At 47.6% G+C, this 24,318-nt stretch overlaps 1 protein-coding gene across 1 annotated transcript in view; it reads right to left on the bottom strand.

Moving 5' to 3' along the window:
* LOC119455318 (collagen alpha-1(I) chain) overlaps positions 1-24,318 on the bottom strand; it is a 694,093-nt gene that overhangs the window by 139,290 nt on the left and 530,485 nt on the right. The window contains exons 29-31 of the mRNA XM_037716715.2: positions 17,633-17,686; positions 11,003-11,164; positions 5,239-5,346 (exon numbers count right to left, since the gene is read on the bottom strand). Coding sequence (XP_037572643.2) covers positions 5,239-5,346; positions 11,003-11,164; positions 17,633-17,686 — 324 coding nt within the window. The remainder of the gene's footprint in view (positions 1-5,238; positions 5,347-11,002; positions 11,165-17,632; positions 17,687-24,318) is intronic.

The raw sequence follows: 24,318 nt of genomic DNA, 5'->3' as shown, positions 1-24,318 counted from the left end.
GTTTTTAAGTACGTATATGTGTTGCGTCATTTTGCGCAACGCCATCGGCTGAAAGACAGCGCAAGCATTTAGTCTGTTCTACGCCTTGACGCTCCAGAAACCACGTTATCCTACTCAATTCTTTACTCCTTGTACTTACAATGTACTTGTGATTACCTCCTCGTGAATATGAAACAGCTGATGAAAAAAAAATAGGACTGGACTGTGCTCTCTTTACATGGTAAAGGATGGTCGCTGTGAGCAGGAATGGGCTGCAAGAAGCGCAAAAGAGAACACGCGTCATCCTTCATTCTTGAGCGGAGTACCCATTAAGTTGCCTTCGGCAAACCACAGGAAGCAAAAGGCGTATCTGTGTTCCTCCCGTATTGATATTTGCAGTAACGCCTTTTGTTTATCGGCGATTACCGCAATGGGATGTGTCCTGAAGCGCAGGAGTATTTTTCCAAGGTCTTGTTACAGGTTGTCCCCCTTTTAAAGACACTCGTTGAGAGACCTACTACATTTTTCATGCGATTACGCGTCAAAAACCACCCGAACTTTCGTGGTCAACACCTGTTTTCTGATTACTTCTTTGTGTGACAAGTAATACACCTTGCCTTGCTCAGGAGGGAGGTCGTCAACAATTTTGGCGTGACCAGTTCGTACGTACTCACGTATGGTGTCAATTGTATATCCGCAGCAGACCTTTCTGCCTCGTTAGTCGATGAAGAAGCTTCTGCAGCCTTGTGACAACAACCTTTTTGTTGTCCGAAAGCTCAAATCCGTCCTTCCAAGGTAGAGCCACTTCATACATTGCTTTGCTATATGTGACGGTGCTCTCAAAATATTGCATCGCCTTGCTGACCTCATCGGTTCTGTCCCCTTCATCAGAAATAACAAGGTGATCAAGTTCCCAAAATGTCCGTAAGAACTCGTCAGACTTGAGTATACTTGAGTTTTCAAAACGCAAACCATCATGCCCGTTGTTGCTGGCAGTGATGTCAAACAGGTGGTGCGTCCTTGAAAATTCCAACCAAGCTCAGAATTGAAAGCAATGAGCGATTCATTGCCTTCACAACGTACAACGTTGCCCGTCAAGCCTCTCCAAATTTGATCAGATCCGATCAGCACGCTGATTCCGTATTTCGTGATGACTGATGTATGTGCCAGTTCATCCGATACGTCGCTTGCCAGTTTCTTAAATGAAGCAACAAAAGACACTTCCATTTTAGTTTCTTCGATGTCTTGGCATATATACGCAATATCAATGGCGCTTAGCACAACCTCAATGTCAGAAAATTGACTTCGTAAGCGCAGCTCCACTATTCGTCGGTTTTCTTCCACCTGGTCTGAGGCGCTGGCGAATGTGTTGAGAGCTATCTTTATACATCCAACACACTTGAGGCCCAGGTGTCTTGAGAATTCATCGGTAATAAAAGTGCGCTGACTCCCGCCATCGAAGACACCTAGCACGTAGTGGCAAGTGTTGTCGCTTACCGCCTAGGCTCGAAATGTTTGCAGGAAGACGCAAGTGGATGCGTCGTTGCTTCGTCGTCGTCTCCCTACCCATGCGCAAACTGTCGTACTTGCTCTGTCATTCTTGAGCCCTTGGTGCGAAATCTGAGGGATCCTTTGTGGGTCGCACATACGTGAGGCATGGTGACCTTTGCACCTCGATCAAGAGATCCTCCGTTTGCAGTCGCGCGCCCTATGGCCTTTGGTTGTGCATCGGAAGCACCGTTTATCATTTGATAGCACTTCCGTCTTCTGCGTCAGGGGCATATCCGCAGGGCACGCTACTGTGGAGTGCTGTCTTGATGAGCAGAACACACACGTCTCTTTGCATGGTTAAAACCCACAAGCCGACCCGCCGTGGTTGCTCAGTGGCTATGGTGTTGGGCTGCTGAGCACGAGGTAGCGGAATCGAATCCCGGCTACGGCGGCCGCACTTCGATGGGAGCGAAATGCGAAAACACCCGTGTACTTACACTTAGGTTCACGTTAAAGAACCCCAGGTATTCGAAATTTCTAGAGTCCCCAAGTACGGCGTGCCTCATAATCAGAACGTGGTTTTGGCACGTAAAACCCCGTAATTTAATTTTAATTTTAAAACCCACAAGCCGAGTTCGTGTGAAGAAAAGATGATGCAGGCTGCTTCCAGTAGCGACTGCGGGATGGCTGGTTTGATACAAGCCGACCGCTGCTGTCCTTATAGTCACTCTCCTCCAAGCTTTCCAGGTCGACCGAAAGGAGCTTGAGTAGACCGTTTAGTCTCGAAGAATCAGCACCATTGTCCGCGGTAGCACTATCGACTTATGCAGCGCATGCACGATGGTAGTTAACTACGACGTCTCGGGGTGCCGCCCTAAGGATAATGTCGCAGGCATGGACGAAAATGACGACCTTTTCACATCCAATGACTCCAGGCCTCGGATGTTGATGAGTACATGATCTTAGAGTTGTCGGAGGGCTCTTGTGTCACCAGATGAACGAACAGGAGTCGGCTGTCATAACCTTGCGAAGTATTCCTGCTCCTAGCGCGTCCTGTCCCCGAAGCGCTTCTGCAGCATGTCCATGGCGTCCTTATAGCACCCTTCCGTAGTTGGAAGACCCGCGACCGCTGAAGCAGCGTCTCCTTTGAGAAATAGTCGCAAATAATGAAACTTCTCAGTGGCGGTAAGAGTCGCATTGCTGTGAACAATCCGGTCAAGTTGCTCCCAAAACTCCACTCATTTACAAACATCTCCAGAGAAGGGAATTATCGTGGGTTTTTGTAGGTTGGCTCCCGTCTTTTCCGATTGTAAAGTAATGGTATGGGTAGCCGACGTCGAACTCTCGGCTGCGTGCGCAGTCGCACTTGAAATGCTGCCCCGCCTGCTCATCAGCTCGGCAAGAGTACGTGTAACATTGTCCTCATATTGCAAGACTTTCGCACTTGGCTTGGAAATCCTCGTCCGTGATTAGGCTCTCTAGTTCCACATTTATCCTGTTTGGTTGGTCATTATTTGCCTTCAGTCTCTCGTAGATGTAGTCGAGCTGCTGATGCGTTGCGGAGTCGCTACAAAGAAGGGCACTTGCCTCGTTGATGATCCGACTGTTCAAGGATCGTCGTGAAGTCCGCTTCACCTTGAGCTTCTCCATTTTCATGCAGGCAACTCGTAGCCATGGGTTGGTCGATCCCGGGTAGTTCGGCACCACAATTTGTGAAATTATGGCGTACAGCACCCGCAGAATAACTCGATTCCGTCGAGTAGCACTGACCATTTGGCGAGTTGGTACAGATGCATGGCTTCAGAACGGCGCAACAAGGAGGACGATTTCGCCGATATAATTGATAAAGGCTTTTAATAGGACTGATTCGTGCCGTGAAGACCCTGCTAACCGGTGAGAGTCTTCGTCTCGTGCTCACCGGTGCTTCTTCTCGTTCTTCTCTTCTTGGTCTGCCGGCACTTCCAGTGAAAACAACACCGTCTTCGTCATTCCTTCATGGTCGTGCCATCGTCGTTGTCTGGATGTCGTCATACCGTCGCCGTCACGTCATCGCCATCCCGCAGTACTCATGTCGTCATCGTCGAGCGAGCGTCGTTATATCTCATTTTTTTTGTCGTCATGCCATCGTCGTCATATCGCCTTTTCCTTCGATTGATGCCACTCGTGTTTTGAATCTCAACATCGACGCGCGTCGTCATACAGTCGTCTTCATGCCGTCATGCACTCGGGCGAAAATTAGCAAAGCAAATTGAGCCGATACCGGAGACTGTGTATGTCACGTAGAGTCAAATCAATCGAAGTTTCAGAATGGCCAGCATAGATTTCCGTTCAGCAAAGAGTGTGTCACTACACAGCTTGAATGTTATTCGCACTGCTGTCGACAAGGATTGTGAGATGAATTGCAAGAAATGTTTTTAATATTATATTTTTCTGTTCAAACTGCTGCGTCTTGCGTTTGGAACAGGTTTTATGTTAGCCCCTCATGTATATTGTGCGTAAATTACATTTTATTGTTGTTTACTTATTCAATTGCTACTGCCAGTCTTTCTTTTTGCCTCTAAGCGCCTCTAAGGTATTCGTGAAAAAAAAATTATAAATAGGTTGCTAAATGTTGGCCTGTTGGGTTTCGCTCTTTCACTTGTTTGCTGTCATTGCGAGATAACATGCGCAACTCTAATAACATTCGAACAGCAGAACTTCGTTACTTCACGTTTGAAACTGATGAAGCATTTGAGCACACTTGCGATTGTAAACTGTTACGTATAATTTATGCATTTTGATATGTCCGCAGGTCAATTCGTGTATTTAATGGGAAGGTTCTTTTAATTTCATAGGCTTCGTAGTATTTATCTAGCATAAAACGTTTAGGGGGGAAAATGTCGCAGTTTCGCCCGAAAGGCGAAGCATCAATTGGGATAGCAAATTAGTAGAGAGCTATAAGGAGTAGGGATAGTATATTTATCGGCTGCATAAACTTGACACATTGGCGTACTAACTGAATTTAAAAGCGTGGTGTCAGTGCGCACAAGCAAACATGAATAGATCACACTCGATGACCGCAGACAACCACTGTCAGAACGCTGGCATGAACAAGCCCGGCCACCGCAGCGAGCGAAGGTTTGTGCGGTCTATCGCTTAAACGGAAACTGAGCGGCGTAAGCACAGCGCATACAAAGGTCAGAGCCGTGTGGAGACCGCTTGCAAGATACGGTGCGCGCGACAACACCGACAGCCCGTACCGGCGCAGAGTACAAGAACGCATTTGTTAGCAGAGTAGAAGTCGCCCCCCCCCCCCCTCTCTCCCGCGCTACCTTCCCGCTTTGCTCCTTTCGCATGGGAGATTGCGTCGCCAGTTCCCCTTACGCTCGGGTGCAAGATACGCATTTGGTGCCGCAAAACAGCGTCGCCCCGCCCTCCCTCCCTCCCATACCCCCACGGCCTTTCGCTCGACGTAAGTCCCGTTTGCTTTCCGCCGTGCGTTCGCTCTCCGTGACACCGAGCGTCCCCCGCACACCCTCACGCCTTCACTCGCACATACGGGGCGCCGCGACGATTTTATCGCCCTTGAACTTTATACGGAACCTCACGGCGACGGCGACGATGACGGCGACGCCGATCGCAGAAACCCGCTTGAAGTGTCCATATAATTGCGCAATAAAAACTGAAAGCGCTTTTGTATGAGAGATATGAGAGATATCATTTTCGTGCGAACAGGACGGCGACCGCGTAATTGTACATGTGGCACAAATTTGTGGATATCTCACTCACCGTAGGACCAGGAAATCCCGGTGGCCCCGGCTGTCCCGTCAGACCCCGGTCTCCTTGCAAACCTGGAGCTCCGGTTACACCAGCTGGACCCGGGGTTCCAGGCTCACCCTGCAATTGGTGTAGGGCACGTCACTATTTGTCGCTCCAACTTGGGTGGCCCCTCATTTAGAGGCCGTCATGTTAGCACACCAGTAAGCGATAGCATTACTGATAGCAGTCTTTTGGTAAACATTTTTTAAAAGTAATTAAAAGGCTGTGCTTGCATTTTAAGGCATTACAAAATTATAGACCCATTAGCTTGCTTTCAGTATTGTATAAAATATTCACCAAGATAATTTCCAATAGAAACAGGGCAACATTGCCTTCAGCCAACCAAGAGAACATGCCGGCCTCAGGAAGCGATATTCTACGATGGATCATATCCATGTCATCAATCGGGTAATACAGAAATCTGCGGAGTACAATCAACCTCTCTATAAGGATTTCATAGATTATGAGAAAGCATTTGATTCAGTATACATACCAGCAATCATATAGAGGCATTGCGTAATCATGGAGTACAAGAAGCATATGTGGATATCTTGACAAGGATTGCACAACAACCTTGGTTCTCCACAAGAAAAGCAGAAAGATACCTATCAAGAAAAGGGTCAGGCAAGGAGGCACAATCTCTCGAATGCTATTCACTGCATGCTTAGAAGAAGTATTCAAGCTCTTAGACTGGGAAGGCGTAGGAGTGAGGATCAACGGCGAATATCTCAGCAACCTTCGGTTTGCCGAAGACATTGTCCTATGCAGCAACAATGGGGACAAATTACAGCAAATGATTGAGGACCTTATCCGAGAAAGTGTAAGAGTGGGGTTGGTGATGAATATGCAGAAGACAAAGGTAAGGTTCAATAGCCTGGCAAGGGAACAAGAATTCAGGATCGCTAGTCAGCCTCTAGAGTCTGTAAAGGAGTACGCTTACCTAGGTCAATTACTCACAGGGGACTCTGATCATGAGAAAGAAATTTATAGAATAAAATTGGGCCGCAGTGCATACGGCAGGCATTACGAAATCCTGAATGGGAGATTACCACGGTCGTTGAAAAGAAAAGTTGTACGATCATTGCATTATACCGGTGATAACATATAGGGCAGAAACTTGGAGGTTAACAAAGAAGCTCGAGTACAAGTTAAGGACCGCACAAAGAGCGATGGAACGAAAAATCTTAGGAGTAACGTTAAGAGACAGGAAGAGAGCGGTGTGGATCAGAAAACAAACGGGGATAGACGATATTCTATTTGACATTAAGCGGGAAAAATGGAGCTGGGCAGGCCATGTAAGGCGTAGGATGGATAAACGGTGGACCATTAGAGTTACAGAATGGATACCAAGAGAAGGGAAGCGCAGTCGAGGACGGCAGAAAACTAGGTGGGGTGATGAAGTTAGGAAATTTGCAGGCGCAAGTTGGAATCAGCTAGCGCAAGACAAGGGTAATTGGAGATCACAGGGAGAGGCGTTCGTCCCGCAGTGGACATAGATATAGGCTGATGATGATGATGGCTTGCACTTTGCCAGCAGTAAGAATTGTAAGTTCTGTTCGCTGTTGCCTCCGTTCTGAGTATAAGCTCTGAGGTACTTGCTGTAGCCGCTAAACACCCAAGCGCGTCGAGTGAATAAAATCATACATTACGTACACGGCTTTGTTAGCCGCGCTTGTACTGTACCCTCCCTTTTTTTTCCTGTCGTCGTCTTTAAGCATTGATTAAAAAAATACAACTCGCCTTGCTTTCCACTTGATCTTATTACGGTGTCGGTGCCTGGCACTGTCGTTTATTCGGCGCCACCACGGCACACGGCCAGGCAAGGTCCGGCGCTGCCGGTGCGGTTGAGAGTGGCATTACAGATGACAAATTGTAGAACTAACAAGAAACTTGCTAGGGTTGTGGCTTGGAATAATTGGTTCCACAATAAGCACTGGATCAGTGCCGTGGAGAACTTCGTTTAAAGTGCGTCTTGTGCCAGCATAAAAAGTAATAATTTTTACAGATTTTTTTAGGCTAAAGTTATTACTTGGGGTCAATTCGTGTCTATTATTCACTTCTTGCGTCTGTGCCGTGCAAGGTGCTCGCGTTCTATAAGCGATTTATTTATTTGTATATTTATTTATTTATATATTTATTTATTTAGCCGACCGAGTGAATGGGTGTTGTCTCTGTTCTCTCCGTTACAATTTATTTATTTGAAGATGCTTCATGCCCATGCAGCAGTGGGTACAATCCAGAAAACGAAAAAGAGAAAAAATAATGCAAAAAAATGTACATACAAGACACGCAGTGAACACGGTGATAAATACAGATATTGTTCATAAACCTGCGTGTAAATGTAAACACAAGAATACAGACCTAAATAAAAAGGACTGCTGCAGCTTCCAGAGACGTTAGCTGGTTGCATGTTAAAAACAACAACAATATCATGGTCTAACATACGAGCAATGCTGACAGTCAAGTGAAAATACTTTTACGATGTGATCAAACGACTGCGTGGAACTATCGGTAACCACATTTGGTAATCTGTTCCATAATAAAATAGCTTTGGAAAGCAAGGATTACTTTTTATTATTATGGGGTTTACGTGCCAAAACCACGATCTGATTATGAGACACGCCGTAGTGGAGGACTCCGGAAATTTGGATCACCTGGGGATCTTTAACGTGCGCCTAAATCTAAGTACATGGGTGTTCTCGCATTTCGCCCCCATCGATATGCGGCCGCCGTGGCCGGGATTCGATCCCGCGACCTCGTGCTCAGCAGCCCAAAAGCAAGGATTACTGGTGTAAATAAAGATGATGAAAAGACTGTCTTGTTGTAAGGTAATTATTCAAGGCGTCTAAATGGCTTCGCATTATAACCTAAAATGACCATGATGAAGTTGATACAAAAGAGAAAAACCTAGACGTCATTTTGCGCTGAGAGAATTTTTGCAAGTTTGCCTTATCACGAAGAACAAATGCGCTACGCGACCCAAATAAGGGAAATAAATAAATCGCTGAGCTAAATCTTGTACCCTCGCTATTTTGTTATTTAAGTGTTGTTGGTGAGGTCACCAGATAGTTCGGTCTTATCAGAGCCCTGCGCCTTTTAACTTTCTCTGTAGTTGATGTTTTGACGCACTCTCCTCTTAAACAATTAAACCTATTAGCGCGTTACTAAAGAGCTGATCTAGGCCGGGCTCCAAGCTTAAATTACTCGGGAGCGGAACACCCAAGTACTCAAGTCAACTAGTGTTGCAATGCGGACTTGTTAAAATGGCATCGTGGAGTGCTATTCTAACGCTTGCAGACGAGGATGCAAAAAGCCAAGTCACAGGCACGGCGCTTTGTCTGTCATTCATGTGCCTTTTGGATTCTCGTCTGTATATAGTACTCCGAGACCCAAGTACACTTCACTCGCTCAGCTTTTTGGACGGTTTCACAGCGAAGCTGTTCACCTCTAGTTGGTCGGGATCGCTCATACAAAATTGTGGGCCGATCCCGGAGGCTGTGAAAAGAAGCGGGAAGCGCACTGTGTGCTGCTTCTCGAAGAATCACTACATGAAGTCATCAGGTAACATCATCACTTCATGAAGACGTCACAGCGTGACGTCACGTTTGACGTGATGACATCAGATAACGTCATCAGGCGATATCGTCACGTGACGATGCCGTTATTCTCGTATATTCCAATTACAATCCGAAGCTATCATGTCAGCAGCTTGTAAGTCGCAGTTTAGAATGTTAGAACGCACTGCGCTATTGAACTAATTGGATTAGATCACCTTAGCTTTAAAATTATCATCAAAGGAGAATGGGGATGTATGCTGCACTTCGCACGTGTGCGTGCGCGCGTGACGTACGTCGCTTGTGGAGCTTGTCTAACGTCGTGGGTCTAACATCGTCTAATGTCGGCAACAGCTTCGATGTACATCCACTTTCACAGGGTGGAATGGAGGCGGCTTTGAGCTTCGATGTGAATGCAGTGCCTCGTTGAATGTAATTTGCTCATCATGTTTGATTATGCTAGCATACGAAGCAAAATCTTCAGCAAAGAATCGTATTTTGTAAGATTGTTGCGCTGAAAGGTTAAATCATTAATTATTTACAAGTTTAGAACAAATCTTACAAATTGCAATTAAATTAAAGCTTACCGATTGTGGGTGTTAAGGAAACTCGCCTGTAGTGATTGAATCACTACGGATACCCGGATTTACGAATCAAAATTATCCTCGCAGACCGCAAGTCTTCAGGTATTACAGAAGATTCTAATCAGATTATGTAAAACTTCCATAAATATTTAGCAGCCCTCACCACATATCTATGAAAATGACGTTTGGTATTCCATCAGGAGCAGGTGATCTTTTAAAACAAGTTTGCGCAAAAGGCAAAGAGTGCTGTTGGATCAGGTTACGAAGCGGATGCTATGGCAAGTGCTACGCCGTCCTCGCACCACATGACTGCTAAAATGCGCTAAATTTTAGAAAAAAAAATGGACGAACAAGAAACTCCCTAATGCGAAGTGTTTTTATTTCGCGATATAATGGCTCGCGCGAACAATCTGTCTGGTGCGGCAGGTTGCAAACGCAGTGAATTGTGGCGCGACTGCCTCACTAATCTGCAGATCGCGAGAGGCAGCGCGTGGGCGCGATTCACAGCAGCCGCCACCGGCAAATCTAGCAGACGCCGTGCGTTACTCTGGCACCATCTCGTAGCCAACGTCGCCGCACTACGCTTTTCTTCTCACGCTTTCGCCACATCTACCTCCGCTTTCCGCCTCAAGCCTGTTTCACGTGATGCGATTTTCATTAAACCGGAAGTGTGATTTCCCTCGCATGCGACGGAAATCGCAGTCGCAGGGCCGACCCCCCGCTATTCGGCTGCGACCAACCGGTTGGTCGCACGTTGCACCGGTCGCAGTGATCGCTGCGATGTTTAGTCGAAATTGCGCCGAGAGCTATTTCGCGGGCTGTTTTGAGAAATGGCGTTGGTTGCTGAACACATTTATAATACTTTTTTATCTATAAACGTTGGCTCAACAAGCCTTGAACAGTGCAAATAATTGAGTGGAGCCGCGGATTGCGCGAGCGGTATGTACCAGCAGCACTGACACGTGAACAAGGCTGACAAAAATTCATAGGTCACATTCGGTTCTGTGATTTCTATCCGTTTATTGACACTATACGTTGCTAATCGCTTTTTGCGGTGGCTTTAGGTTCTGATAGTACGTACTTTTGCGTACCTTTCAGTTATTCACATGCGCTCCGAGTTGGTAAATACTACGAGCTGTCCCTCAAGAAAATCCATGGCCTTCGATTGTCCCAATTTTCTGGTTGTACAAGCTACTCGCGATATACGTAAACGCCACAGTTGCAGCGCGGTATGCTTTTGCGGATGGAACAATTTAAAGAATATGCAACTACGGACAAATGCTACGATCAAATCGTCACGCTATACGCGCGACAATTTAGTTGCAGAAAGTTGGTTTCGGCTTTCACGCTCAGTTTTCCGAATTAATTATCTCGTTTCAAAGTTACTTCAGCTGCGAGACGCGACTGCTTATCAAACTCGCTAAGCGAACGGGCACTAAATCGCAATGATCGGATCGTAATGAATTTTCTACACTAGCACGGGGAAAAGGTCATACGCACACATGAACACGGGAAGCACCTGCCCCGTGGTGAACTATAATGTGTCGTCTTGTTTAGTTTGTTTGCTTAGTGCCACTTCTGCGAAGACGTACGTACCTTTTCTCCCGGCTCTCCGTGCGGTCCTGGAGATCCCACAGGTCCCTGAGGACCCTGGTCTCCTGTTCGGCCCGGTGGTCCCTCCGTACCCGGAGAGCCTTGCTCACCCCGCGTGCCCTTTGCACCCGGTTGGCCAGTGTCACCACGTCGACCGGGTAGACCCTGAACACCAGCGATGTGTCAGTGTGGCGAGGCGCGTAGCCACACCACAGTGCTTCCTTTCAGTCTTCACAAGAGACGAAACAAGTTACGGATATGTGTGCACAAAGCCGGCTTTGAGGAAATCAATCCTTAAGCGGCGAAACATGTTTATCCTTATAGTTGTGTTCAACTAGTAAAAGCGAAAAAAAGTACATGTGGCAGTATAACCGGGAGATTAAAGAGAGCGAGATCAGCAGCAGCGATATTTCTTAAGTTGGCCTATTTGTGTTTTGTTAGGCCTTTCTACTTAACGCGCCGGTCCTCGAAACGTGCACGCAGGATATCGTCTTATCTTTGTTAAGATCAACTAAAAAGCTGCTGGCGGGTGCTTTGCTTACCATACACCTGTACATGTATTTTATTGACCTCAGTTTTATAAAAATATGCGGGCATCTAGGGTTTCTTTAAAGCAGCAACTGAGTTTTTTCGGTACATCGGAAGAGTGGTTATACAAAATGGAGAACAACTTGAATGTCTTATAAAACTCCTAAATTTCGTAACGCTGGCAAATCAATCCAGCAGCAGCCCGCAAGGCATATGAAAGTTCATAAAATAGAAAAATTGTCATTCATCGGATTGAAACACGAAACAACACAGGCCGCGGTAAGGCCTGTGTTGTCTCGGGTTTCGAATCTCCGACTAAGACGAATCTTTCTTCACCTGTGAAATTTTTGTTCTCAGAAACCCCTAAGGGTTTCCTGTGTAACTTCCTTCTGCAAGCTGACAGTTTTTTCCTTTCTTCTCGCGGGCTTCTACAGAACTGATTTGTCATTATCAATGTCCCAGTGCTTCGAGTTGATTAATATTTCACCCTCACTCTGCGATATGCTAGTCTCCTGGTTCGCTCAGTTTGTAGAGCGACCGTTTCAGTATAGCATTGGTTCCTAGTTTTGAATCCCCGACCAAGACGAAATTTTCTTCAACTTGGAAGTTTCTTTCTGAGAAATCCACATGAGTTTTTATTGTAGCTTCACGCTCAGTGGGGTGATTATTAATGTTGCTTGAATTTGTAATGCTGTGGCTCCCGTCTTTCGAGTAGCCATGGAATGATGAGTAGTAGTCGAACAAGGAATATCGCTTTAAGCCAACGCTTTACAAGGGGGGACTTGTCTTTGTGGCCATGATGAAGGCAAGTCCCCTTGTCGAAACAATGGCTGAAAGTGATCTTCCTTGTTCGACTACTCATCATTGCAAGTGTCTATCTTTCGTTGAACTTGTCTTTTGTTTCGAGCAAGCGTGCGGCAACGGCCGTGAGTATTTCATCCTGCTTTGCGTACAAACAAATATATGAGATAAATATGAAGGTGAACTGCCATGGATACAGTTTTTAAATGCATCCTTCTTTCTTGGCAGTAGAGACCACCTTCTTCTTTATTTCGCTTTTGTAGTAGACATTATTCCATTTTACATTTTAAGGTGGACATTATTCACTGGACAAGTGTATGAAACAATACAATGCTTGAAAACCTTTGCTGGACGGAATAAAAAAAAAAGAAAACACAACCCACTTGTTCGACCGCGCAGAACCACCGTCCGATTTTCAGCGTAGGTGTTCGTTTCGAGCAATTGCGTTAGGAATTTCAATTGTTTGTAATTGAAATTACCACTTATGGCTCATGATATGGACCCCATTTGTTTAAGCTAAACATGATATCCTTCGTAGCAGCGCACAGGGAAAGCATGCATGCCACGTAATTAAACCACACAGAATACACCTTCAAGGCGCATCAGCTATAACGGGCGTTCTTAACTTCATAACTTAATAATAAGTTAATAGCGTTCTCCGTTCACTGAGCATGCGCATTTCTTGTGCGCTTTCTAGAATGCCTGCAAATAAGGAGGAGATGGGTATTCAATAATTATTTGCGAATTGAAACAGAATTGTTAAACTTTCACAGCACAAGTAATTATGTCTCAATAGCAGGCGGACGTTTTCGAAATATTGGCATCAGGTTAAGTCAGCGACTTTATAAGCTGCAATTTTCAGTTCACATCGCACAAGAACAGCAGGGGCAACAGGAGGACATTAGATGAAGACAATAAAATACACCAAACACTACAGCAAAACAGTTTTTTTACGTTCAAGTTACGTTTAACGTCCCTGTTGTTCTAATGCCAACATCACACATATCTTAGTAACATCAAACGCTGCAACGCCTTTTGATGGCTCAGGAAAAGGACCGAGAAGGTCTAAAGCAACACGGAAGAATGGTTCGGTCGGGATGGAGAGTGGTTGAAGTATACCAGCAGGGGGTGCAGAAGGACGTTTCCGACGTTGGCATTTATCGCAGGAGGTCACGTAACGTCGAACAGTCCGGGCGAGACCGCGCCAAAAGAAGTGGCGCCGGACACGGTAGAACGTGCCGGATACTCCAAGGTGACCAGCAGTTGGTTCGTCGTGAAGCTCATGCAGGACCGTTGAACGCAGATGTTTAGGCACAACGAGAAGCAGCTCAAGGCCTTCGGACTGGACGTTACGACGGTAAAGTGTGCCATTCACGAGGACGAACATGCGCAGTGAGGCGTCGTTAGGTGCCGATTCCAGCCAGTCAATGAGCGATCGCAAAGAAGCATCACGCCGTTGTTCGTCACAAATCTGGAGAAACTAAGACATGGGCATAACGCAGGGGCTAGGTTCGATTTCCGATCCGTCTGGTTGGTCAACAGGGTAGCGGGACAAGCAGTCCGCGTCCAGATGGAGGCGGTCAGACTTGTAGGTAACTGAGTAAGAGTACTCCTGAAGGCGCAGCGCGTAACGACCATTCGTCCAGTAGGGTCCTTCAGTGAGGAAAGCCAACAAAGAGCGTGATGATCTGTGACAACACGAAAAGGGCGGCCATACAAGTAAGGGCGGAATTTCGAAACCACCCAGACAAGGGCAAGACATTCATGTTCCGTAATCGAGCAATTGCGTTCAGATTTCGAAAGGAGACGACTTGCGTACGCAATAACACGATAAATGCCGCGTTGGTTTTGGGCTAAAACTGCACCAATGCCGTGACCACTAGCGTCTGTGCGCACTTCTGTGGGAGCAGCTGGGTCAAAAGGGGCAAGAATAGGTGGAGTCGTTAGGGTAGCGATGAGCTCAGAGAAGGTGTTAGCTTGTAGAGGACCCCAACAAAACGGGACGTCATGCTTGAGAAGATCAGTGAGTGGACGTGCGAGCGCCGTAAAGTTTTTCACGAAACGGCGAAAGTAGGAGCACAGCCCCACGAAACTACGAACGTCATGGACAGACCGTGGAAGGGGTACATTCGCTGGGTCTGGTCGGACACCGGAAGCGTCAACGAGGTGGCCCAGCACAGTAATTTGACGAAGAGCGAAGTGGCACTTCGAGGAATTGAGCTGGAGGTCAGCTCGTCGGAAAATTGCTAGAATGGTCGAAAGCCGCTCAAGGTGTGTTGCGAAAGTGGGAGAGAAAATTATTACGTCGTCCAGGTAACATAAACACGTCGACCATTTAAATCCTTGAAGCAGTGTGTCCATCATTCTCTCAAAGGTGGCTGGTGCGTTGCAGAGACCGAAAGGCATGACCTTGAATTGGTAAAGGCCGTCAGGGGTCACGAAGGCGGTCTTCTCGCGATCCAGGTCGTCTACAGTGATTTGCCAGTAGCCAGATCGAAGGTCCAGGGATGAAAGAATGTGGCACCATGGAGGCAGTCGAGGGCGTCGTCGATACGTGGACGAGGGTACACGTCCTTCTTGGTGATTTTGTTGAGGTGCCGATAATCAATGCAGAAACGCCAGGAGCCGTCTTTCTTCTTTACTAATACGACGGGGGAGGCCCAAGGACTAGAGGATGGTTCGATGATGTCCTTCGCAAGCATTTTCGCCACTTCTTTTTGAATAACATCGCGCTCTGATGCGGACACACGGTAAGGTCGACGGTGAACGGGCAAAGAGTCGCCAGTGTTGATTCGGTGGGTGACAATCTTAGTATGACCCAGGGGTCGATCACGAATGTCGAAAATGTCGCTGTATGAGGCCAAAACGCGGCAGAGAGCGTCGGCCTGGTCAGGCGAAAGGTCTGATCCAATCATTTTGCGAAAAATGTATTCGTCAGAAGAAATAGGTGACCGGGAAACTTCAGCTTCTTCAGGAGCAGTTATGGCTACAACCTTGTCGTCATGGTCTCTTATAGCGGTGAGGTGAGCAAGCGACATCTTGTGGGGCAACACTTGGGGTGTCAGACCAAAGTTTAGTAGCGGGAGGAACACACAGTTATCAGCTAATGTCGCGATGGTATGTGGCACAGTAACATTGCGCGTCAGGCGTACGTTAGTAATCGGAGTGACGATATAGTCGCCGTCAGGAACAGGTGGGGTCGATGACAAACACACGTACGTGATGGCTCGAGGCGGTAGGCGAACAAAAGCGGTGGGGCTTAAGCGGCGAACGGGCGTTTCGCAGGCATCTGATACAAGAGGAAGATCGAGACAGAGTGTTTCAGAGGAACAATCAATTAAGGCCGAGTGTGCCGAAAGAAAGTCAAGGCCAAGGATAAGGTCATGGGGGCAGTGAGCAAGGACGGCAAAAAGTACGACAGTGTGACGACCGGCAATGCTAACACGGGCGGTGCACATTCCGATCACTTGAACAGCAGCACCATCGGCAACACGTATTGTCTGTGTCGTAGACGGCGTCATGGCGGCGGCGTAAAGGGGCGCTCATAATAGACAAGTGTGCACCAGTGTCGATGAGGGCGGTCACAGGAACATTGTCGACTTTGACTTCTAGAAGGCTATGGTGAGTGAGGAGAGTCAGCAGAGGATTTGCAGGGGACGACGGCATTGCAGCTTCACCTCCATAGGCTGCACTATCTAGTTTTCCGGCGGCGAGCGTCCAGAGAAGGACGGCGAGGAAAAGAGGCGGGGCTGCTGAGAACGGGATTGGCGGTGTTGCGGCGACGGGAAGCGGGAGAAGCGGCGAACAGGAGCAGTGGCGTCAGAGGGAAGAGGCTCGTGGGAGGACGACGAGTAGTAAGTAGGGCAACCAGCGGCTGGACGTCTAAAAGGAGTAGAGTGCATGGAGCTCTGGCGAGATGCGTAGGTCCAACGGCGACGGCAATAACGAGCAATGTGCCCGGCCTGATGACAGGAGAAGCAGATGGGCTGATCGTCGGGCGTTCTCCATTCCGCAGAGTTGCGGAAGGAGACAGGAGAGGTGTAGGATCGTCGAGCAGGTCCACAGGAATAAGGCTGAGCGTCAGGACGAGTCAGTGGGCACGCTGATGTAAGGCCGAGATTGGCAAACTCCTGCCTTACTACAGCTTGAATGAGGGACACTGATGGCTGCGTTGGGTCACTGGCGTGGGATGTAAACACGGGTGGTGGAATAGGTGCAGGACAGGCAGCTTCAATCTCGCGACGAACAATACGCTTAATGTGGTCACATGTTGGCGGCAGGTGAACGGCATCACACGATGAACTTGCAGCCGTATTGGGCAGCCGGGTGAATCTCTGGGTTATACGGCGGCTCTTGGCATGTTCAAACCGCCGACACTCTTTGATGATTGTGTCGACGGTATCAACGTTGGTATACACCAGCAGGTTAAAGGCATCGTCGGCGATACCTTTGAGCACATGAGAAACCCTCTCGGACTCAGGCATGTGCTCGTCAACCTGGCGGCAAAGAGCGATAACGTCCTGTATGTAAGAGACGTATCACTCGGAGGATGTCTGCGCACGAGTCGCAATTCATTCCGCGCAGCATGCTGCCGGCCAGTGCTGTCACCGAAAAGGTCGCGTATCTTCTCTTTGAAAGAGTCCCAGCTTGTAATGTCCTCCTTGTGCGTCTCGAACCACACCCGTGGTGGTCCATCGAGGTAACAAAGCACGTTGGCGAACATAAGGGTCGGGTCCCACCTGTAGCTGGCGCTGATCCGTTCGTAAAGGTTGAGCCATTTGTCGACGTGAACCCCATCCTGGCCAGAAAAGACGCCAGGATCACGCGCAGGAGGCAGAACGATGTAGGTGGGAGCCACGGGAGGGGCAGCGGGTGAAGACGTTGTGCCTGCACCGACTGACATGGTCGGAAGCGTGATGAAGCGGCCGTTACGGAGCTCCGTGATGGAAACAGGGAACTACCCAGCACCTCCACCACAAAGATGTTGCGTAAAACGAAACCAGCCGGGACTATTTACACTGTATTTACACTACACAGACACAGTAGCCAAGATGGTGGACAGCCACCAGCACCCGACAGAACCGTCTTCTTTGTCGTCTGCCCCTGGAAGAATGTGTCTCTCGAAGCAATATTAATCTTTAGGTCAAATAACTCTTTTTGATATAAAACAATGAGTACAAGCGGTTACATCCTTACGACCTAGGAATATATACGGCAATAAGGTTAATCTAAGAAAAAATCAAACTTAAAGAGTAAGACCCGCTTTTTCGTACATCGCTGTGAGATTACCAGAGGTCTACGTACCACAAGTCCCGGTGGTCCAGCGTGTCCCTTGGATCCTTTTTCTCCAGGAAGTCCCTGAAATAATAATTTTAAAAATCTGTTCTCTCGCTGTACACTCAATCTCGCCATTGGCATTATTGGGTGCATAGATGGAGGAGGAGGGGATTTTGAACAGGCAGAGCGTATTGAAACACTGCATACAACTTGCTGAATGTCTGCATGCATGGTTCGCTTTGCGACATTTACGTGAATGAAATGCCCAAACAATTCCGACAGAAACAATGTCCCAATAAACGTGGATGTTCATGAGATTAGCATTAAAGAATGTAGCGACGCATCATGTTGCCACCGCAGTCACACGAAGTGGCAATGCCCCTGCCAAGCACAATGTGCAGTGATGCTCTGACACAGTATGTAATCACTGCACCCGCTTTGAAACTCCAAAGTACCATGAGCATCCTGGCCGCAACTTTGTTGCAATGGCTCTCCATCAAGCGGCCGCACTCGAAGTGTCTGTTGCGGATGGGGCTCTATCCCTTCATTACAATTAGGGCTAAATACCAAGTGTGTCATATTGGCACATTATTTCAGGGGACTGGCGCAGAATCGGCACATACCACTTGTCCAGTGCCGAAGTCGAGCACTGCCTCAGTGGCACATGGCCAGTTATTCGAGTGGTGCATGTTGTCTGGTCGGCATGCCAGCCGCCGACATTTAGCTATAGTGGAAGAAGACAGCAGCTTTGGTGGATGGGCGAAATAGGTTAGATACATACCGCAAAATGGGGAAGTTCCCGAACATCGCAATTAATCTCTTGTCACAACTCACTATGTTTTCTTGCAACTGTATTTACGAAGCAATTCTGGCTGCCTGCTTTGGCTGAAAGTGTTGCCTTGGGGTATTTAGTGTACAGTGGTGTCCGTTTTAAGCACTCCTATTTAAAGCGTTTTTTCCCCTCTTGCAGGCAATATAGCTGCTTTTCCTACATATATCAAGAATATTTTGTAGCTGATTGCGTAGAAAACTTGCCTTCCCGTGAGCAAATCTCTTGGGAACTTTTTGGCTCAGCCTAAAATGCTGCTACGGCTGCTTTTCCGAATAGTAATTTTAGGCTATTGTAAACAGCGCTCGAGTGGAGATTGATTCATATTCATGCAATCGCCATACGTACCGACTGCGCAGCAATGTTATCTTACCTGAACACCCGCGACAATTCCCTACAAATAACGGCACCTGATTCCAGCGAAAAAGATGGTTTTTGACATAACAGGCTGTGCACACACTGTAATTATATCTAATGCTAGTAGGTCAAAACTTCCTTCCTCATAGAAGTAAAATAGCAGCAATCATAAGTGGTCTTGGATCTTGAATGTAAGCCAAGGTAACGCAGGAAGCGTCGATTTCTTTCTTAGTTTTGTCGGTAAGTTCGTCCAATTCGAAATTTACATGAGCGACACTAAATCCTACGCATTTACTACTGCATAAGTCTGCACAAACTTTCTGTTCGTGCTAAGTTTCCTTTAATTCGAAGATCGAAGAGGAATTGCTTAGTGTACGCACTACCGAGACTACCAAGAGTGCCGCTACATTAACAAAAGTGACCACAGTTTCGGTGAACCGCCAACGAACACGGCCGTCCATTTGACCGATCTACATCAGTTTACACGGAGCATATAATCAGTGCACTCATTCATACTGCAAACACAGAATATTGTACATGCTTCTGGAAGCAATAAAGCTACTTCTCAAGCTGGCCTATGTCCTTACGTGCAAATTGCAACTAATGCGCTTGATATGTAATCTCATGACAGAGGAGCAAGTTGCTATTCAATATAGGGTCAACCATACGTCACATTGGCTTCATTGTGCTCTTTATGGACCAGCTCAAGAGGCATAATTCTCTTACAACCAAAAGCGTGTCATGTGCTTCCTTAAATTAGGGTGACTGACTGGGCTAGTTAGTTATTGCTACTCGTAATACACAACGCGAGAAGAAACGAGGGGACGAACAGCAGACACGAACAAGCGCTTGCCTGCCATTCGTCCCCGCGTTTCTTCTCGCGCTGTGTACTACCAGCTCCCCTGAAGCCCAGCAAAAATTGGTAGATCACTCTTCAGAGTAACTAGTCATGACATGAAAGCGAGACGTTTATTTTAAGAAGCAGTGACAGCTTAATTGTACATTTACCAATACAGGTCGATTTATTGCTTCGCTCGAAGCGCGAAGCAATGACAGCGATACCACGCGAGGCCTACTATATTGGGGGAGTTGGTCCACCAGCGCGGGCCCTCCGGTTAGGCTTTTTTTACTGAAAAGTTGGTGGCGCTACCGTCGCCTTCACCTGAATCAGCGGCCTCGCGTGTCGGCCGGACGCATGCCGCATCGCAGACCCTGCCGTAGCTGCATGGAGCTTTTCACGGAGCTTCAATCTGGTGCATACATTTTTGATACTCGGTGGTGGAAACAGTAATTTTATTCCCCACCTACCTGTAGTCAAAAAAGTGGAAAAAAAAGCGACGGAAGTGATGCAAGCGGTGCAGCAACAACGGTGGCTCGAGCAGACGAGAGCTACGCAGCCCTGAGTTCGACTCAATCATTGGGCGCTGCCGAAACAGCCAGAGCTTCAGGATAAGGCGACGGAAGCGCCGCCATAATTTTAACATTCTTTGCATCCCCCTAGGCGCTCGCCTAGTCATCCGCTGGACCAACTCCCCCATTCTAGTGCACTCTAGCCGCAGCCCGGAGGTTACCAGGTGTCATACGTTTGCCTGCCGCGACGGTGCGTGCATATGCAGCAAGCCTTAAAACCCCTGAAACGAAGTTTCAGGGGAAACTCCTCCGCCTTCACTCCTCCTCGTTTCTGCTCTCTTTTGCGCACCCTCCTCGACCGTGGCGCCGCCTACAACGCTTCAGCGTAGCAGACGATCTTTCGCAGAGTGAATGCACGTATAGCAACGCGGTGCACTTTAGGGGTTCGCGTTGGCGTTCTAGCTCCGAGTAACTTCGTGTACAACATAAGATTTCTTTACTAAAGCTTATATATACACTAATTCAGTGACGGCAGCTTCTTTTTTCGGTTCTGATAACTGTTTTATTGCGATAGCAATTATATGGACACTCAAAGCGGATTTCTGCCGTTGGCGTAGCCGTCGCCGTGATTGATTGATTGAAAACTTTATTATTCCACCGAGATGGGGTGCCCGCCTCTTCATCTACACGTAGGTAAGGGGGGGAGGACGAAGCAGTCCCCGCGCGTTGAGGACGGTGAGTCTTCACGGCCTCAATGGCCAGGCGGATTGCTCGACTCTGGAGCAAGGCCTCCCAGGCTTCTCTACTGTCAATGTTTTCCTTGGCCCCTGGGGAACCAGCACACTCCCATATTACATGGTCTAACGTACCTTTCTCCTTACAAATTTTGCAGAGGGCGTCGTTATAGTCCCTCGTCTGAGTTAAGTAGATCCAATATGGTGATGTATAATTGTTTGCCTGGAGGCGCCGCCAAATGCGAGCGTCCTCCAGAGAGAGAGACCGATGGGGAGGCGGAGAGATTTTTCTTTCGGCTTTGTAATGATCTACAATTTCCCTGTACGTGATGATGCTACCTTTGATCCCTGGAACTGGCTGCTCTAGAGTTGCCCGGTGGTAGAGTGCTCGGGCGAGCTCGTGAGCGGCTTCGTTACCTGCGACTTCTTCATGGGCCGGAACCCAAACAAAAGTTATGTCCCTAATAGGAGGGTTTTTGAGTATAATTTTGAGGGCCTCTTCCGAGATTCGCCCTTTGCTAAAATTTCGGACAGCTAATTTGCTATCGCATAATATAACTCCCGCTTTTGTACCCGCACAAGCAAGCGCCACTGCCACCTCCTCGGCTGTACAGGCGTCCCCCGTGCACGTGGAGCACGCTATCTGAACGCACCCGTCGCCATCTACCACCGTCGATACCGCAGCCACGTCTCTGCCGCAAGCGGCGTCCACGTACGCTACTTTATGCGCCGGCGTGTTTTTAAGTTTATTTACTAGAGCTTTAGCCCTGTGAGCTCTCCTCTCTTTGTTGTAGATAGGGTGCATATTTTTAGGTAGGGGAGCAATTCGGAAGCGTTTACGCACGTCCAACGGTATGTCCTTCTTGCCAGTCGGGGCACCCCTGTCACATTGGATTCCTACCCATTCCATGATTATTCTCCCTGTTTTGGACTGGCCTAATCTTTCCAACTGAGATACTCGTACTGCCTCAGTGAGCTCAACTAGCGTGTTGTGAACCCACATTTTGAGAAGAAGGTCTGTCGAGGTCGAGTCTGGGAGTCCTAGGGCTCTCTTAACGCTCTTCCTAATGATCGCATCTATTTTGTCTTTTTCTTCTTGTTTAAAAACAAGATACGGTGTGGCATACGCTATTCGACTAGTAATAAAGGCTTGCATGAGCCTGAGGAGGCTGTTCTCTTTGAGGCCCCTGCCTTTGAGTGCAACTCTCCTAAAGATCCCCGTGATTTGCGCCGCGTATCCTTCTAACTTTTTCATTGTCGTGAGGTTGTATCCATTTCTCTGGATATACATGCCCAGAATTCTGATTTCTTCCACCTTGGGAACCTCCTTTCCGTTTATGGATACATTGATTGGTCTGCTGCTCCCAGCATGTCTCCTTTGATGTTTTGGCTCAATGATTAATAGCTCCGATTTCTGTGGCGAGCACGACAAGCCTCTGCGGGCCGCATACTCTTCCACCATATTTGCCGCTATCTGTAGTTTAAGTTCGATGGCTGCGTCACTCCCACTGTTAACCCAGATGTTGATATTATCCGCGTACTTGCTAAATTTTATCGATTTAATCTTATTGAGTTCCGCCGGGAGACCCCTCATCACTATGTTGAATAGGAAGGGTGATAGCACCGACCCTTGAGGAGTCCCCTTGCTCCCCAGTGTGATGGGAGGGGACTTTACATCCAGAAATTTTATATTCGCCTCCCTCTGTGACAGAAAGTCTTTGACGTATGTATATGCCCTATGACCCACACCTACCTCTTCGAGGCCTGCCAAGATAGCCTTGTGGCTAACGTTGTCAAATGCCTTGGTGAGGTCGAGGCCTAGGATCGCCCTGGTGTCAGTTGAGTCATATCGGTCTAGGATATCATTCTTAAGTCTGAGCATGACATCTTGTGTACTGAGCCCCGGCCTGAATCCAACCATTTCATGCGGTCAGTGATCGTTCTCCTCCATGTACCTGGTCAGTCTCGTCTGAGTAACATGCTCCATCAATTTGCCTACACACGAGGTGAGGGAAATTGGTCGCATGTTCTTCAAGCTGGGTACTTTGCCTGGCTTTGGAATAAAGAATACGTCCGCTTGTTTCCATGTCTTTGGGAGTTCTCCTGTGTCCCACACCTGGTTCATGTATTTGGTTAGTGCGATGATAGACTCATCGTCTAGATTCCTGAGAGCTGTGTTCGTTATCCCATCCGGATCCGGGGCCGATCTCTTTCTGAGGTTATTAATCTCTGCTCTAACCTCTGTCCAGGTGATGGGGGCATCGAAATCTGGGTTGGGAGGTCCCTCGTAGTCCTTAAACACCTCGCTCTCTGTTTTTCCAAGATATGTCTCCTGGAGCTCGCTAATGAGCTCGTCATCTGTACCAACGAAACCATGCCTCGCTTTCACCTGGTTTGTACTAGCCTGCATTTTTGATTTACTAGGGTCGATGAGATGTCTGAGAAGGCTCCAGGTTTTGGAGAGACTCATATTGGCTTGCATCTCATCGCACTTGCTGTACCAATTCTGCTCGTTGAGCTTAATCACATATGTTTCGATTTCTTTATTGAGTCTGGCTAATTCGCGCCTGATATTCCTGTTCAGGAGTAGAGGAGTAGAGTAGAGGAGGCATACGTGAATATCTTAGCAAATATCTACAAGGATTCCACAACTACCTTGGTTCTCCACAAGAAAAGTAGAAAGATACCTATCAAGAAAGGGGTCAGGCAAGGAGAAACAATCTCTCCAATGCTATTCACTGCATGCTTAGAATAAGTATTCACGCTCTTAGACTGGGAAGGATTAGGAGTGAGGATCGACGGCGAATATCTCAGCAACCTTCTGTTTGCAGATGACATTCTCCTATTGAGCAACAATGAAGATGAATTACAACAAATGATTGAGGACCTTCATCGAGAAAGTGCAAGAATTGGGTTGAAGATGAATATGCAGAAGACAAAGATGATGTTCAATAGCCTGGCAAGGGAACAAGGATTCAGGATCGCCAGTCAGCCTCTAGAGTCTGTAAAGGAATATGTTTATCTAGGTCAATTACTCACAGGGGACCCTGATCATGAGAAAGAAATTTACAGAAGAATAAAATTGGGTTGGAGTGCATACGGCAGGCATTGCTAAATCCTGACTGGGAGCTTACCACTGTCGTTGAAAAGAAAAGTGTACAATCATTGCATTCTACCGGTGCTAACATATGGGGCAGAAACTTGGAGGTTAACAAAGAAGCTCGAGAACAAGTTAAGGACCGCACAAAGAGCGATGGAACGAAAAATCTTATGAGTAACGTTAAGAGACAGGAAGAGAGCGGTGTGGATCAGAGAACAAACGGGGGTAGACGATATTCTAGTTGACATTAAGCGGAAGAAATGGAGCTGGGCAGGCCATGTAATGCGTAGGATGGATAACCGGTGGACCATTAGGGCTACAGAATGGATACCAAGAGAAGGGA

This window comes from Dermacentor silvarum, chromosome 6, assembly GCF_013339745.2.
Source record: "Dermacentor silvarum isolate Dsil-2018 chromosome 6, BIME_Dsil_1.4, whole genome shotgun sequence".
NCBI lineage: Eukaryota > Metazoa > Arthropoda > Arachnida > Ixodida > Ixodidae > Dermacentor > Dermacentor silvarum.
Note: the sequence above shows the minus strand (reverse complement) of the source record. Positions and strands in the feature narration are given on the sequence as shown.